At 37.4% G+C, this 16,158-nt stretch overlaps 2 protein-coding genes across 3 annotated transcripts in view; one reads left to right on the top strand and one right to left on the bottom strand.

Moving 5' to 3' along the window:
- LOC140150810 (RNA-binding protein 45-like) overlaps positions 1-10,434 on the bottom strand; it is a 40,535-nt gene extending 30,101 nt beyond the window's left edge. Inside the window, 1 exon segment of the mRNA XM_072172947.1 lies at positions 10,258-10,434. Coding sequence (XP_072029048.1) covers positions 10,258-10,279 — 22 coding nt within the window. The 5' untranslated portion in view covers positions 10,280-10,434.
- Positions 10,435-10,586: 152 nt separating this feature from the next.
- The window catches only part of LOC140149773 (uncharacterized oxidoreductase YccK-like), a 32,488-nt gene continuing 26,916 nt past the window's right edge, over positions 10,587-16,158 (top strand). For both annotated transcript variants that reach the window (XM_072171820.1, XM_072171821.1), the window contains exon 1: positions 10,587-10,631. The gene's annotated coding sequence lies outside the window, so the exon portion shown is untranslated. The remainder of the gene's footprint in view (positions 10,632-16,158) is intronic.

Below are 16,158 nucleotides of genomic sequence, written 5' to 3' on the forward strand. Positions count from 1 at the left end.
AGAGTTGCTTATAATGTAATATTTTTGGCAAAGAATAACAAAATTAAAGTTTGATCAGGGGCGTCGCCATCTATTCTTCCCAATTGGAGATAAATTATTGCGATATTCAATGTGCTCGGCAGTATATTGATATGCGGGAATTCCGTTTTCTATTATGCCGAGTGCACTGTGCGGCATTTAACCACCTTGCTTGCAGTCGTCGTCTTGTTTCAAATAAAGTTGCTATGTTTTGAAAGTTGATAACTACATGTAGCTTATTCTGTACGAGGTGTCTCTATTTTTCAACCCCTGCTAAATATTAAGAAATGATATCATAAAAATTGTTGCGGACGTACATATTGAAATATTTCACAGAAGTACGTCCGCAACGCAAAAATTGTACGTCCGCAACAGAGAACATTGACATATTTTGACCAGAAGATAAGACTCATCGAAATAACTTTCATCCAAATTTCAACATTAACAGAATAAATAACCTCCGGCAGGGTCTTCGGCCAGTTTGCTCCTGGGACGGGCAAAATTAAATGCCTTTGACAGATGCTATATTATAAATTGTATGTTTTGAGAAGCTAATTGACCTTTTTAGTAGACCCAATTTGTAGAACAAGGCCATATCAGCACATATTTGAACTCTTTGAACCCCCAATGGGCTATTATAGATGTCTGGTAAATGTTTTTAAAGGTCAAATTAGGACAGGCAATTTTATTCAAATGACGGGCAACCCTCAATTTCTAGCTAAGACCCTGACCTCCGGTGTAAAAAATTGCACCGCTGTCCGACTGAAAAACAATGTAGTAAAGCACTCTAGCATCGAATGCGTAACTATTATATCTGTGCAAATTCGAAGCTGGAGTTCTCGATTAATATAATACCCGTTATGGTCGCATGTCATGAATTGGTCATCCTTTGTGTAACATGATGTAAAATGAGAAAAATATCACCAATTTTGATTAAATTCAACACAACTTTTAATGAATACATTTTAGACCATTATAAGTATATATTTCTGGAAAGCTTATATTACAAGGATGCCAAATCAACAAAGTATAACATCATAATACAGGGTGGGGAAGAAATATACAGGGTGGAACAACAACAAAATCAACATTTTTCTTGTCATGGCGAACTCCAAATTTTCCTTTTCTGAAAGCTATGTAGCTCAAAATAAATATGGATTCAGAAAGTCATTGCATGGGTCCTTCAAACAAATTAGGAAGAAAAAGTTTGGTATCTCTTGCGTTAAACATACAGGGTGGTTAAAAATTGTAAAATAATTTTACAATTTTTATGACATTTATCAATCAAAACTTTTTCCCTCAATTTCTGGCACTAAAACTAATAGCATAATTGAATTCCTCATCAAAATAGGTGTACTTTTGAATAAGCAGGGTGACTTGGGCAAGAGATAGACCATTTAGAAATGTCGGAGCATAATATGCACACTTTGCACAGTAACATATAGAGAAAACTGTCTTAATTAGCATTTAATTAGGTAATTTATTAGTTACATCTTTTGTTACAGTTGATCTACTATGAAGTAGATCTACAATCCAGGATGATATATGTGCAATTTGAGGTCCATGCTAGTTGTACTTTTTAAGATACAAAGGTTTGAAGTTTGTCATATTTTCACAATTTTGTGTATAACCCTATGGGGCTCCCCGACCGGCTGCTCCATTGACACATCTATATTGAGGTATAAATCTCAAAGTTGTTGTCCAATTGACTTAGAAGTTTTTGTATTTGAAAAAGAACATAATTATCTACAAAATGACACCACACTTTCTACAATAGGTATTACGGCTGCTCCATTTTTGGGTGACCTATTTGTGACATGCGACCTTATTGAAACCACTTTATAATTTTTAAACCACTGTATGATGTCTGTATCTAGCAAGCAGAACGCACGAGTCGAGTTCAGTTGACCAAAATGGTAGCTTCTGGTCACCTCAGATTCATATCACGCATGCGTAATGACGTCAGTACCAAGCTGCTCATTAAATATTCATGAACCCGATCACGTGGTCACAATCGGTGGATCGGAGTGGTTGGAATTAACGCGACGTGCTTGACCTTACAGGGTCAGAGATAGGCATATCATGTTTGAATGGCTGCTGGCTAAACAGCGATGCGGATATAGTATTCATCACCGGGACTGAAAAATGTGACATTTTCGATGTTTGTACCGGGACCGGGTATTTTCAGACAAGGATAGGTATGTCCACATTACTTATTATAGAGGGCGATGTTCAACTCAAAAAGCTCAAAAAGTTGCGACCACAGTAAATGGCTTAACTGTGTAATCCCCATAGGAAAATACAAAATTGTGAAATTTGGACACCAGAAACTTGGCAACGTACAATGCGTAGTCTAAGAAGTTCTGGTACTTTATCCTTGATACAGAAGTCATCATGCAGTGACAGTTAGATTTCATTAAATAAAATCGCCTTTGTGTAAAACGGATCGCCGTGGAGAAAAATAAAGTTTTCTAACGTGTAACGGTAAGAAAACAAATTTGACCCCACGCAGAGGCAATTCCGGTTCATACCGATCGGGTTTGTGTTTTCCCGGCCGGGTGTTGCCATAGCAGCGTGACAGCATCGTGTGTTGACCAATGAGAGCTGCCCTCTCGTCTGCGCTGGTCACTGTCGTTGTGTTTTGTTTTCATTACATTATTGGTTTCCAGAATGGATAGACGAGAAATTTTAATTCCCACCCACCTCTCCCAATTAAAGAAGAGCCTATGTGTTTGTCAAATATGTTAAGGGCTGGGGTATGAGCGTTTGGACAGTATTTATTTTGGGACATTAGAGCACATCAGACATATCGAATTGCATTCTGAATACTGAAGAATGTCATTCTGATATCAAATAATTTTGATTTTTGAAATTGCAATTTGATACACATTTTATGGTAAATCATTAAAAATTGATATTTTTGATATTTAAGAGTACTTGAAGTAAACTTTATAAATCTGATGATTTATACTAAAGTGTATGTAGGTGGGATGAAAAGCCGACGATCAATTGAAAATTTTGACCTTTCGTATTGAAGATATGGATTTTTTCCCCAAAACACACAAAAAAATTAGGTCTTTTTGGGAAAAAAAATCCATATCTTCAATATGAAAGGTCAAAATTTTCAATTGACCATCGGCTTTTCCTCACTGCTACATACACTTTAAGAATATATCATTAGATTTATATAATTTACTTCGAGGACTGTTATATATCAAAAATTTGAAAAATATAAATTTTTTATAATTTGTCATAAAATTTGTATTATATTGTGATTAAAAAAAAATGAAAATGATTTGATATCAGAAAGACATGCTTCGTATTCAGAATGCAATTCGATAGGTCTGAGGTGCTCTCATGTCCCACAAAAAATACTGTCGAAAATGCAATAAACGCTCATTTTGGATCCCTTAATGCAAGCACATAACTTTATTTCAAGCAAATCATAAGTTGTTTTAAAAACAAAAAGGCAGGTACTGCTTTCCTTACATAATTAAGGAAAACAAATTAAATAGTTGCATGATATATAGCATGCTTTAGGCATGCTATTTGAGCACAAATAATTATATGGGTAAAGAAAATTTTTATGGGATTTGGATTCTTCAGTCAGGTATTCACTGTAGAACAGAAATTGGGTTGAGTATTTTTACTTTTATCTTGGAATTCCATGAGGATTTGTATTAATTTTCCCCTGGATTGCTTTGGGATTCAGATTCCTCAGTAGTGTTACTGTAGAACAGAAATTGGGTTGAGCATTTTGCTTTCATCTTGGAATCTCAAATATCCTTGTTGATATAAAATAGCAAATAAATGATAAGCTCCCGACATGCGCGGTCAAAATTAATTATAATGCTATTTTTTATATATAATAGCAGCATAAAATTTAACTGCAGCTTATTGCATTATTACAACATCTGTTTTCAAAAAATTCTAACATAGAAAGGAGTCCTCACAGAAGACAGACTTATCGATCAAGAGTTAAGTCATGTTTAATTACATATAATACTTAGAGGACAAGCTATATACATGTACATGTATTAAACAAGGAGATGTTTGTTTTCTTTTATCTTACATCTTCCACTTATATGCACCTGTATCTCTATATTTCATATTAAGATACTGTATGCACTAATTATATAATGAAAAACTGATAGAGTGGAAAGTTTCGGCCATTATAAAATCCCTTTGTCGGGTTATTTGTGGGCTCCACGTTCCTCAGTAATGCCTACTGTAGAATAGAAATTGGGTTGAGCAGCTTTGCTCTTATTCTGGAGTTCCCCTTTGAATTTGCGATTGGGATTCATGATTCCTCAGTTGGTTTACTGCATGTCTAACAGAAATTGGGTTGAGTATTTTTACTTTTATCTTGGAATCCCATCCTTTTGATTTTTCCCTTTTTGAACTTGCTTGATTTGGGATTCATGATTCCTCAGTTGGTTTACTGCATGTCTAACAGAAATTGGGTTGAGTATTTTTACTTTTATCTTGGAATCCCATCCTTTTGATTTTTCCCTTTTTGAACTTGCTTGATTTGGGATTCATGATTCCTCAGTTGGTTTACTGTCGAACAGAAATTGGGTTGAGTATATTTACTTTTATCTTGGATTCCCATCCTTTCTGATTTCATTCCAGGGTTGTGTACAAACCCTTTGCTTGTAATGATATAATGGCTGAAATCTTTGTTCATGAAAATAAAATTATTGTCTATCCTGATGGCCAATAAGTATTGCCAAAAATTGCTGTTGCCTTGTGTGTCATTGTCTCCGTCTGGGGTTAATGATGCATTACTTGCTTTTTTGTACAGTAAGTCATTGTATGTAAGGCATTGTCAATGATGGCTGCAGAAAATTGCATAATTTTAAAAACAGACATTTGCCCATAACTTTGCTGATATTTGAGCTACAGACATGGTTGACCCCTCATTTTTTAAGTTAAATAATAACCTTTTTAAACAAAATAATTTACATGTGAAAATTTTGTGATCATGCCTAACAAGACTCCGAGACTTCTACAAATTCGTCCGAAGGTAACCAAAGGGTTGGGGATCGATCGCATTTTTAACTATCACTAAATGTTTTGGAATTGAGGTCAGCTAAAACGTAGACCATTTCGGGGACTGTAATTGGTGTACATGTCACATTTTGAACAGTGAGCTAGGAGTGACCAACTCGGCTGTCAGCCAGTTCCAATAATCGAAACTCCCGGCTCCGACCGGGAGTTCCAACAGGTGCTGTGTATGTGTTTGTATGTGTTAAATGTGCATTCACATACACACTTAGCCGTCAGTTCGAAGAAATCGTAGATCCAAAAATGATTGCAAATTACACATTTGTAATCATTTTCACCAAAATGTGACGTGTCATGTCAAAAGGAGACACTTTTGGGCAGGATCGTAAATGGAGAAAAAGCCAAAAATCTGCCCGAGAGTATTTTTTCACAATTTGGGTTTGTTCTTGAATTTGTGATGTTATTAATGTTAAAAATATTGTCTGATAGTTTCAGACCGGAATATAATTGGCATCTTATATTTTTTGAGACATTTTTCAAGGTAAATCCTACTCTCAACATTGTCAATAATATTTTTAAAGCCCGATATCTCAATTTCCAATTTTATAATACCACAACTTACCAACTCAATATCTTCGCTTAGGAATGTCCGATTTCATTGGGGAAAACGGCATTGTGGAGCAAACTATCTCTATATTTAAGCTATATAAAAACCTCGAAATTGATAACCTGCCCAAAAGTGTCTCCTTTTGACATGACACGTCACAAATATGATATGAAAACACAGGTGAGCAATGACAATGAATGTCTGAATATGGAGAGGTGATAAAACAGGTTATTAATTTATTGTCAATATTAATATTTTGCAACATTTATAATGAAAATAATTAACACTCTAGCCACCCTATGGCACCTTCTACAACTTGAGAAAAAGTCCTCAAACGTTCGAAATTTGTAGTTACTACAACTACAACTGGCTGTCAGCACAAGTACGGACTATTGCATGATTGGGGCGATCTTTTCTTTTAGACCACCCGAACTATATATGGTTAAAATTACGAATTTATCAAATTAAACTTTCGCATCAAGGTTAAACATGTTCTTAGCTAACAAACATACCTTTTACTTCGCCGAACAAGCTTCATTTTGTTCCAAAATCCATGTTTTTATCGCAATTTTTGACGTAAAGAGCTGAATGCAAAACCGGTGATGCAAACTTCAAAACTTTCGCGTAGCACGAGCTTTCGTTTTGACGGTGATTTACGCTTTCGTGTATCAAGCATTTTCAAGCCGCTTGACAGTTTTTACTGCCTGACGCAATTCTGCATTTATTCAAGATGGCGGATTCTCGAAAAACACGAAGTATTTTTCTTTAAAAATTCAACCATTTCACAAATTCTTTGACCACTTTCCACTCATCTGATCATCTTTTTATGTGTCGGAAGTGATGCTGATTTTATAAAGGTATGTTTCTTGCTTTTCCGATAATTTTTTAATTGTTTTTTGAGACTAAAACTTCTCAGCAGAATAGCCGTTTTCACTTGTTTTCAAAAAGTTGTTTTAACCTTGTTTTTTACCACATAATAGGTATAATACAAAAAAAATTGAACTTTTTTTGATTCTCATCAAAGTAATCTCATATTAAAGAGGTAAATGAAAGAAAACTGATGAGGCATAAATGAATGTCATACGACATGTGGTTGCGGAGATATGCTAATTTGAATGTCTCAATTTTTCAGCCAATTTCCTGTACAAACTTTTTGTGCATGCACATATTAAAATGCTTATAGGCCTATACTGTGCATTGTGAGTACACAATTTTAAGAAACAAGCACTTGCTATTTACCGGTACTGAACTGTAAATGTAATCCTAGATTGATTGAATTTGAATTGATGTGAACATAACGGCCTATCTTTTTCTTTGGAAGGGGGGGTCCCAAATATACAGGGGGGGGGTCATAATTTTTTGGAAAGAAAAATAGGGGGGGTCATAAAATTTTTTTTTACCAAAATGTAGGGAGTCGCAAGATGACCACAGATAGTGTGTTTATCTTATTCAAAAAGACTGAATACAATTTTAGCCTCTTCAGGGGGTACATGACTTGTAAGGTGTATCAGTGGGTTGGGGTCATAAAAGTTTGTTGCCAAATAGGGGTGCAATTTAATTGATGCTGACTTTTTGGAAATTTGGGATCCCCGCAGAAAATGATAGCCCCTAATATACAAATGAACATGTATGAGTAACATTTTGTTTTATTTCTGTTTTCTGATGCAGATTCCAGCTTTGACAGAGGATGGAAACCAGGGGCTGTCTTTTGGAATTTGCAGGAGAGCATTACATAGCTCCTCTAGAGCCTTCAAGAGCTGTTTAGAACATTAACAATAAAATGTAGTGAGAGAATGGTCAACTAAGGAAAGCTAAAAATCACTCTCCGATTTAAGGAGAGCAGAAGAGAGCGATTGCTCTCGCTCTCCTCAAAAGGCAGTCCCTGGGAAACCACAGTGAGGGCCAACAGCATATATATGCAAAAATAAAGAAAAACTTATTCAAAAAAAATGAAATTTGTGTTGAAGTGTCTTATTATTTTTTTGTCATTGAAAAACTCACGGTTTTGATACTACCCACCAGAATACACCTTTTCACTGATACAAGGGGGGTAATTTGTTTGAGGGGCACCCTTATGTTTAATTATTATAAGCACTAGCTGATGCATTCACCCCTCCCCCAGGAAAATGTTTTTGAGCAGGCACCCTTTGGAGCACTGGCTGGCGCATGCTCCCTATTCCGAAGATCATTGCGGACACTCGAGGGCCAGTTCACTTGATCATCAGAATGGGGTCACTCCTGCTCAAGTATGAACCCCCCTTTCCCCCAGCTTAAGTTTTGTCTTTGAGCAGGCACCCTTTGGAGCACTGGCTGGCGCATGCTCCCTATTCCGAAGATCATTGCGGTAACTCGAGGGCCAGTTCACTTGATCAACAGAATGGGGTCACTCCTGCTCAAGTATGAACCCCCCCCCACCCCTTCCCCCAGCTTAAGTTTTGTGTTTGAGCAGGCACCCTTTGGAGCACTGGCTGGCGCATGCTCCCTATTCCGAAGATCATTGCGGAAACTCGAGGGCCAGTTCACTTGATCATCAGAATGGGGTCACTCCTGCTCAAGTATGACCCCCCCCCCCCCCGCCCCGCCCCTTCCCCCAGCGTAAGTTTTGTCTTTGAGCAGGCACCCTTTGGAGCACTGGCTGGCGCATGCTCCCTATTCCAAAGATCATTGCGGAAACTCGAGGGCCAGTTCACACTAGTCTTGCCAGCAAGACTTCAGTCTTTATCATAAACATAATGACATCTACGGACCTGATGTTGAGTATGCTGAGTTATAGTTACTAGAACTACAGTTCACACTTGATCATTAGAATGGGGTCACTCCTGCTCAAGTTACCCCCCCATGACGTGGCGTCATAGGACTACGCCCCCCATCAATTTGAACATTTAGAAAATCAAATAGGAAAATGGCCAAAAACGGCCTGTATCCCCCCGGCCATCATACCCGATGTGCCCACAGTCATTCATGCGTCTATCATAGCAAAAATCTGATAGCGCTATGCATGATGGGATAGGAATAGAAAAGGTCCAAAGTTGCTTCTTCCCCCGACGCATAGTCGGCACAGAGTGAGAATCTATCCCAGCATCCACAGCATGAGCCCATTCAATTAGTAAACGCAAACCATGCCGGGTTAAACATGTTCACTCACTGGCAAAAGTAGCCGAATTCATACTACACAAAGTCCCCAGTTCACTCACTTTTTGCGCAAGGCATCCATCCATCTTTATTCACCGCGTGCTCCATTTAACTTACCGCTCAACTCCGTTATTTAGATATTTGGAGAGTAATTTCCGAAAAAAAATAGATCGAAATCGTCACTTTCAAACCCACTAGAAAGTCGCCAAAATTTGACGCGACCACGTGCGAATCATCTGACCTCTTCCAGGTTATGATCAAGTTCAACCTTTTGACTTGACCTTGTAAGCTTTGGAACTGTTTTTAACTCGATCTAATTCCCCCAAAATTTTTTTTCAAAAACATCGCCGTAAAATTTACTACCGGTAATGAATTTCCAAAATGGCGCCGGGTGCGCGATTTCCCTATGAAGGTATGCTAGGTGAATTTAAATTTGCCATCAAACTGCATCATTTTATATATCAAATTAAAGCCCTTGAGTAAACAAAGCCAAAACTGAAAACCATTTTTTCATAGCACTTTCCGTAGCAAAGTTACATCTTGTCAAAGATTGACTTTCATCAAAAAGTTTCAGCTAGCAAAATTCCCCAAAACTGCATTTCGGGGGTGTTTCTAGATCTTAGTCTCATTATGATAGCAGCTTTTTTTTAATGGAAATGCTATCCAAATCCCTCTAAAATTCCATGTGCGGGTGACTTATCACCATAAAAAATCATATATTGGGTCAAGTGAAGTATAGAAAACATATTTATGTAGGTTTCTTTCTTCGGGCACTTGTTTTAAATTTCTATGTAAAAATGCATTGACATTGTCGGCGAATTTGACTGACTAGCAAATGTGTTAACTAAGGTTTGCCTGGGTTACCTACCCTATGCTGAGAGAGGCTGAATATTGCGCATGCTCAGGTAAGGAATGCTCACATACCTACACATAATTTCCCTCATTTATCGAAGCCCTGCCCTCCTTCCAATACAATAAACCTTGACTTCAAAGTGTTCGGCAACTGTTTAACCTTGATGCAAAAGTAAACCTTGATGCAAAAGTAACAATTTAGTCCCTATACAGCGAGGGTGGTAAAGGAAAAAATCGCCATGATTGGGCCTTGCTCAGCCAATGTCAGCACATGCAGAACAGTAGTGCCGTACTCTTACGCTGACTTTCGTATTCGGCGAGGAGGACGATTTCGACCTCCTGGTTTGTTTACAAACAGAGAGGTAGACAAAAAACCGTTCCGCGTGTCCAAACACTGAAGTATCAGAAGGACGGTCCACAATAGCGTGATTCACGTAACCTGAATAGGGATTAAAAGCTGTCACGTAGAACCATGTGCTTCTATTGTCCAATTTGCCATCAAGATTTCATATGGAAACAGTTCAGACCCAGTACAAGATCATGTCAGAAATTAATTATTTTGTTCTGGGTCTGATTATTCGGACTAGCAGAACAGATCTATTTGTACAGTGATGCATGATGTAAATGATCATTTTACTTACATTCTCCGTAATCCCTTGACATTCTAAACGTGCTAGAACACGAGCGGGAAATTTCGTCTCGCTTCAGCTTGCTAGATGAGTTAAAATAACCTTAGAGAAGAAGATAAATCGTTGCAAGATGAGCCGGCGTTCTACTGGTCAATCTGCAAAATTTTCGCAAGAAATGAAGATGGACGCCAAAAGTGCGTTGACCCTCGAACTTGTCCTTTGTTTTCCACCTCTACAACACATTCCGAATTCAACGTTGTTGTGCATTGGATATAAGGTTGAGACGCTAGAGTGTTAGTAACAGAGTTTACACACAGGCTGCGGTGTCATTGTGGGCAGAGCTGTGTTTACCTTTGGTGTCAGCTGTCAGCTGCTAGATTTATTTGGTGAGTATTTTCCGGGATATTTTTTAATCTTTGAGTCTCTTTTTAGTCTTTAACGTTCCTAAATTGCTGTCGGATATGACACTTAATGTATATGGAAATATAGGTACAGTTTTCTCTTCCTCGGATTCACGAAAAGAGAAATATATAACACTTCAAACCGGGGGAGTTCAAACTCAAATCCATGAATCCAAAGTCATCATTCATGGTAGTCCGAATAATCAGACCCAGAACAAAATATTAATTTCTGACATGATCGTGTACTGGGTCTGAACTGTTTCCATATCAGTTCGGGGGCACTGCTAATTCAAAGACGTCTCTGATATCAAAGACGGGTCAGTGATTTCACATACGGGGATCTGTGATATCACATACGTCGTGCTTTTTTTACAGTTTGGGGCTAGATGCAGCATATCGGAAAGAGGTGACTGTATAGGAATATGCATTTCTAGGTGTAGCAACTATCTGCCCGTGCAAACATCATATCTATCTGTGCAAATTCTGACAAATGGTCCCAGAAACACTTAGATTGGCAAAATCGAGCCATATCCAACGTTTTGAAGTAACAAAAATCCCAAGTCATGGGGGAGTGAATATTTTGGCAAGACAAAAAATTTTTTGGCCAGTCAACGAGGGGGGAGGGGAGTGATTTTTGGCACGCATTGTGGCGGCAACTTTTCAAAAATATATTCAAAAATGACTTGAAAAATGGTAGGCCCCTACTGAAACGTTCAGACCTAACCTTGTGGCCTGACTCTTGCACACGTGCATGGGATGAATTCGGAGAAATATAGACACTTGTATTTTATTGATGGGGTAGGGTTATGTTATGATTAGGTGGCTCAAAATAGATCAACAAATTATGGTAAACCAGGCGCGTGCCCACTGCCCAGGGAGTGGGGCTTTGGGGCCTGCAGCCCCGGGTCTTAAAAAAAAATGAGGGAGAAAGAGAGAGAAGGGAAAGGGAGGGAGTGGAAGGGGAGTGATAGAGCAGTGGCATAGCCAGGCCCGTTTTTTTGCGGGGTGCTGATTTTGAAAAAGTGTTTCTTTTTTTTCCAGGGGGCGATTTTGTAAAAAGTGGACCTTCTTCACAAACTTTGGACCTTTTTTTGACTAAAAAAGCATAAAAAACATATTTTTTTGCTCACTACGGTCGTAAATTAGGATTTTTTGAGGACTTTTTTCACCGCACGGCCCCACTCTGCGTGCACGGGCCTGGGCATAGCCAGTTGGGCAGTATAGTGCCCCTACAAAAAATTGAAGGGCGGAAAAGGGAGGGAAAAGAAAAAGGTCTACTTTTTCGGTCTGATTTCCCAAAAATTGAAAGAAATAACCCGACAACTGAAAACATATATAAATAACTGCCAATAATACCGGAACGAAAATGTTACAAAAATCAGGACAAAATATTAGCAAAACTGGGTTGAAAATTTTGTTTTGCCACAGCCACCCAGGCTCATTTCAATATCCGGGGATTTTTAGGCAAACGAAAGGGGGAAAAGTGGAAAGAAAACAAGGAAGAAAACAAGAAGAAACAAGGAAGAATAGGCCTACGTTCTGAGTCATTGCGCATCATAATTATGTTCATGCTTGAAATTGGTGACGGGAAGTCGCATCCACTGGAAATCCATTCTAAAATACATATTATGCATTATCATGACATGGTTATGGCCTATAGGCTATGCTTAATCATGATGGTCGGAAAAATAAGTTAATAATAGGGGCCTAATGCAAAATGATGCACCAATTGGCTTTTAGTTTGAGGATAATATTCCCCTCACAAGTCGGGTCCGTTACAATCTGTTATGCCCAAAATAATACGAATAATATGTGTAAACTTTTACACCAAATGACTTTATTGTGCCTTTCATAACTTTTTGAAAATAATTCTCCAACTTCTGAGGGAGCACATCCCCCTCAGGCACCCTTCTCCGTCAAAAAAGAAAAGGCTAACTTGCATTTATCCATATAGGCCTAATTGAGCAGGTTCATACCCATGCAGAAGTCAGGTCCGCAGGAAATTTGTTAGGAATTATAGGCCTATCTTTCATAGATATAATGACTATAGGCCTATTATAGCACATCCCCCTCAAGCAAAACAGAAGAGCCTAAACTTTGGCTGAATTGAAGCAATTATTGAGCACGAGTGTTAAATATAGGCGGAGACTGGGGTAATTGTGGCCCCGGGGTAATTGTGGCCCCTTTGTCTTTATCAGGGTGTCTTTATACTAAGCATTGGTCTAGGTGACTTAACTTTGTATTGTATGAAAGAGTGGTCTTTATGTTACTGTTTGGTGAAAAAGTATTCAAATAGCATTAAAATTTTTATGAGGGGGTCTAATTAGCGGAGCGACATCGCAAAGGGCTCTAAAAAGTGGCAAGTCCACTTTTTATTCATAGGGGTGGTACTTATTGGTTGTACAATGTATCACTGACTATTTTGTATGTGTTTGACATGAAAGGTAATCATAACAGTTCCCATTGATATAACAATTTTATAAAAAAATTGTATATTTAATGAGCTAAATTTGCATATTATGTAATACCCGGCTTGGGATAAATGTGGCCCCTGTTCATGTCTTAAGCAAATTACTTGCATCTGAGCCCCTAAAAAGCTATTTTGGTCATTAATCTGTTATATGTTAATCAAATGAGCCATTTGGGGTCATTATTGAAACAAAAAAGACATATTTAGTATGTTTTCAAGTCAAAACAAGGAAGTATAATGAACAGTCAGATCCGGCCGCAGTTTCGGCATGCAAAAATTATAGCATATAACAAGTATTTTACAAAATGCCTTAAAATGCCCTTTTCTGGTAAATAAACCAGTCCAAATGGCCTAGAATTATCGCAATGACTGTAAAACATGTTATTAATAGTTATCAGGAAGAACTGGATTCACAATACTCTTTAAATTCTTTATTTTGTTCAGGGGCCACAATTACCCCACTTGGGGTAATTGTGGCCCCTAAAAACATGTTAATTATTATGCAAATTGCAATATATTTTCCAATTATATTGATCACATCTTATAGGTACTCATTGCCTCTATCCACTCATGCAGAAATTTAACTTCTCCAGTTCATACTTAAAGAATTACATGGTAAAAATGCAAAAGGGGGCCACAATTACCCCAGTTTCCCTAAGCCTAAAACTAAAATTCATGGCTCAGTTGGAAATCTGTAAAAAAATATATGCTCGAAAATAACCAATAAACAGTTTTGATGTGTCCGGAGAATTGAAAGTCTGCAAAATGTCGTCGAGGGAGCAAAGTTATTCTGCAGCATTTAAGCTCAATTATGAAAAAGAGCAGCATTTTTTTAGCATTCTCCGATTTCTCACGTTCACTAGAAAGAGTGTATCCCGAGCCCGCGATTTAATTAATAAATTGGATAGTAAAATTAGCAGGAGCTAGCAGGCACTTGGGCTAGCTACAACCCTGTGATCATGCTGATTAGGCCCACTCGCAAAATTATTCCCGTTGCGCCAGTTCACGTTCACAATATCGTTTGCGGCTGGGTTTTGAGACTAGGGAGTATGTGATTTATGAGACGACTTTGAATTATGATACTGTCAGGTGACTCGGCACTGAAGAGTCTTTGATATCAGAGACGTCTTTGAATTAGCAGAGCCCCCGAACTGATATGAAATCTTGATGGCAAATGGACAATAGAAGCACATGGTTCTACGTGACAGCTTTTTAATCCCTATTCAGGTTACGTGAATCACGCTATTGTGGACCATCCTTCTGATACTTGAGTGTTTGGACAAGCGGAGCGGTTTTTGTCTACCTCTCTGTTTGTAAACAAACCAGGAGGTCGAAATCGTCCTCCTCGCCGAATACGAAAGTCAGCATAATAGTACGGCACTGCATTCATGGTCTATCTAGTCGATAGTCCGAATAATCAGACCCAGAACAAAATATTCATTTCTGACATCCCGGTCTGACATGATCCTGTTCTGGGTCTGAACTGTTTCCATATGAAATCTTGATGGCAAATTGGACAATAGAAGCGGCTCAAAATAAGCTAAGGTGTCATAAAAGTGTAACACACAATTATTTTTCCAGCTCTTTTCTTTTGGTCTCCAACCAGGTTTAAATTATAGTATGCACATATATCGTTCATAATACACTAAAAGAAAGATAAGTTATAGACCATTTACTTCACAAATTTAATTTTCTAGCCCTTTATGTGACGTTATATTTGACAGACACAATTTTGATGATTTTCTGCAATCAAATAAAAATTTATAAAGTATTACATAAGGTATTTTGTGGTTATTTAGGTGTAGGACCTACAGCAACTGATTGTGGAAAAAATGTGTCCAAATATTACAATAAGGAGGATAAATTGTTATAAATAAAATATGTGTGTCTGTCAAGCCATAACATACATAAGATGTCTGTCAAATGTAACATACAGAATAATAATTTGGCAAAAACAGTAGTTCAAGATGGGAAATTGAATAAAGATCACATGCAGTTTATAAATCACATGTTTTAAAACGCTTTTATAAACTCTAAACTATCATCATAATGTGAACATCAAGTGATTTTTTATTTTTTAAACGTATTATGTATGTTACTTTTGACAGACACATACAAAACTTGCGTATGCTACTTACGTACAAATGTTTGACAGACAACACATAACAATGGATTGTGTCATCAAAAAAGCTTCTCCTCACAAAGTGATAGTGCCACAAAGCTAGGTGGAGCTAAATGATATGTCATGTAGCATAATTAGCTGTATCACCCTAGTTTAGCAGGAATTACAGCACCGTCTTGCGTATGTTACTATTTGACAGACATTTCAAGAAAAATTTTTAAATTGTTATATGTTCAAAAAAGATGGCAGCCACTTACAAATTGATTATAATATGGAGAAATGAAGTTATTTACAATAGATTTACCCTTTAGTTTATGCTTCAATCAAGTCTTTGTTTATAAAAAACTGAGGGACTTCAAAATCAATCCAAAGTTTGACAGACAATAGTAACATACGCAAGGCAAACTTTTAAATCCTTTTTTTGATCTGTTAACTTATAATTCATAATGCCTCTTTCTGTTTTTTTGATTGGTTTACTGCACCATTTTGGGAAACAGGTCACATGAATTTCTATAAGGATCCATAAAAAAAATTAAAAGCTGTTGAAAAAAAGCGTCTCTTGGCATGTTACAAATAAAAGTGTAAAAATAGGCATTTTTACAGCTATTTTTCATTTTTTTTATTATTTAGAGTGAAAGGATTTTACTTAAATTGTGTATGCTATGTCTTTACTACCTAAACTTGCCACTAAACTAGCAAATATTCCATTTCTATAATTATTATTTTTTTAAAAAGATGTCAAAATATATGGCTATAATATGACACCTTAGCATATTTTGAGCCAAGCACATGGTTCTATCCCTTACGAAAATGGCACGCTTTTTTTGCAAGCGTGCAGCATGAATGCGCACACATGTCGCACATGTGCATATGAAGTGTGCGCATGCGTGTTTTGAAAAAACACGCATGCACATGCATGC

This window comes from Amphiura filiformis, chromosome 4 (genome assembly GCF_039555335.1).
Source record: "Amphiura filiformis chromosome 4, Afil_fr2py, whole genome shotgun sequence".
In the NCBI taxonomy this organism is placed as follows: domain Eukaryota; kingdom Metazoa; phylum Echinodermata; class Ophiuroidea; order Amphilepidida; family Amphiuridae; genus Amphiura; species Amphiura filiformis.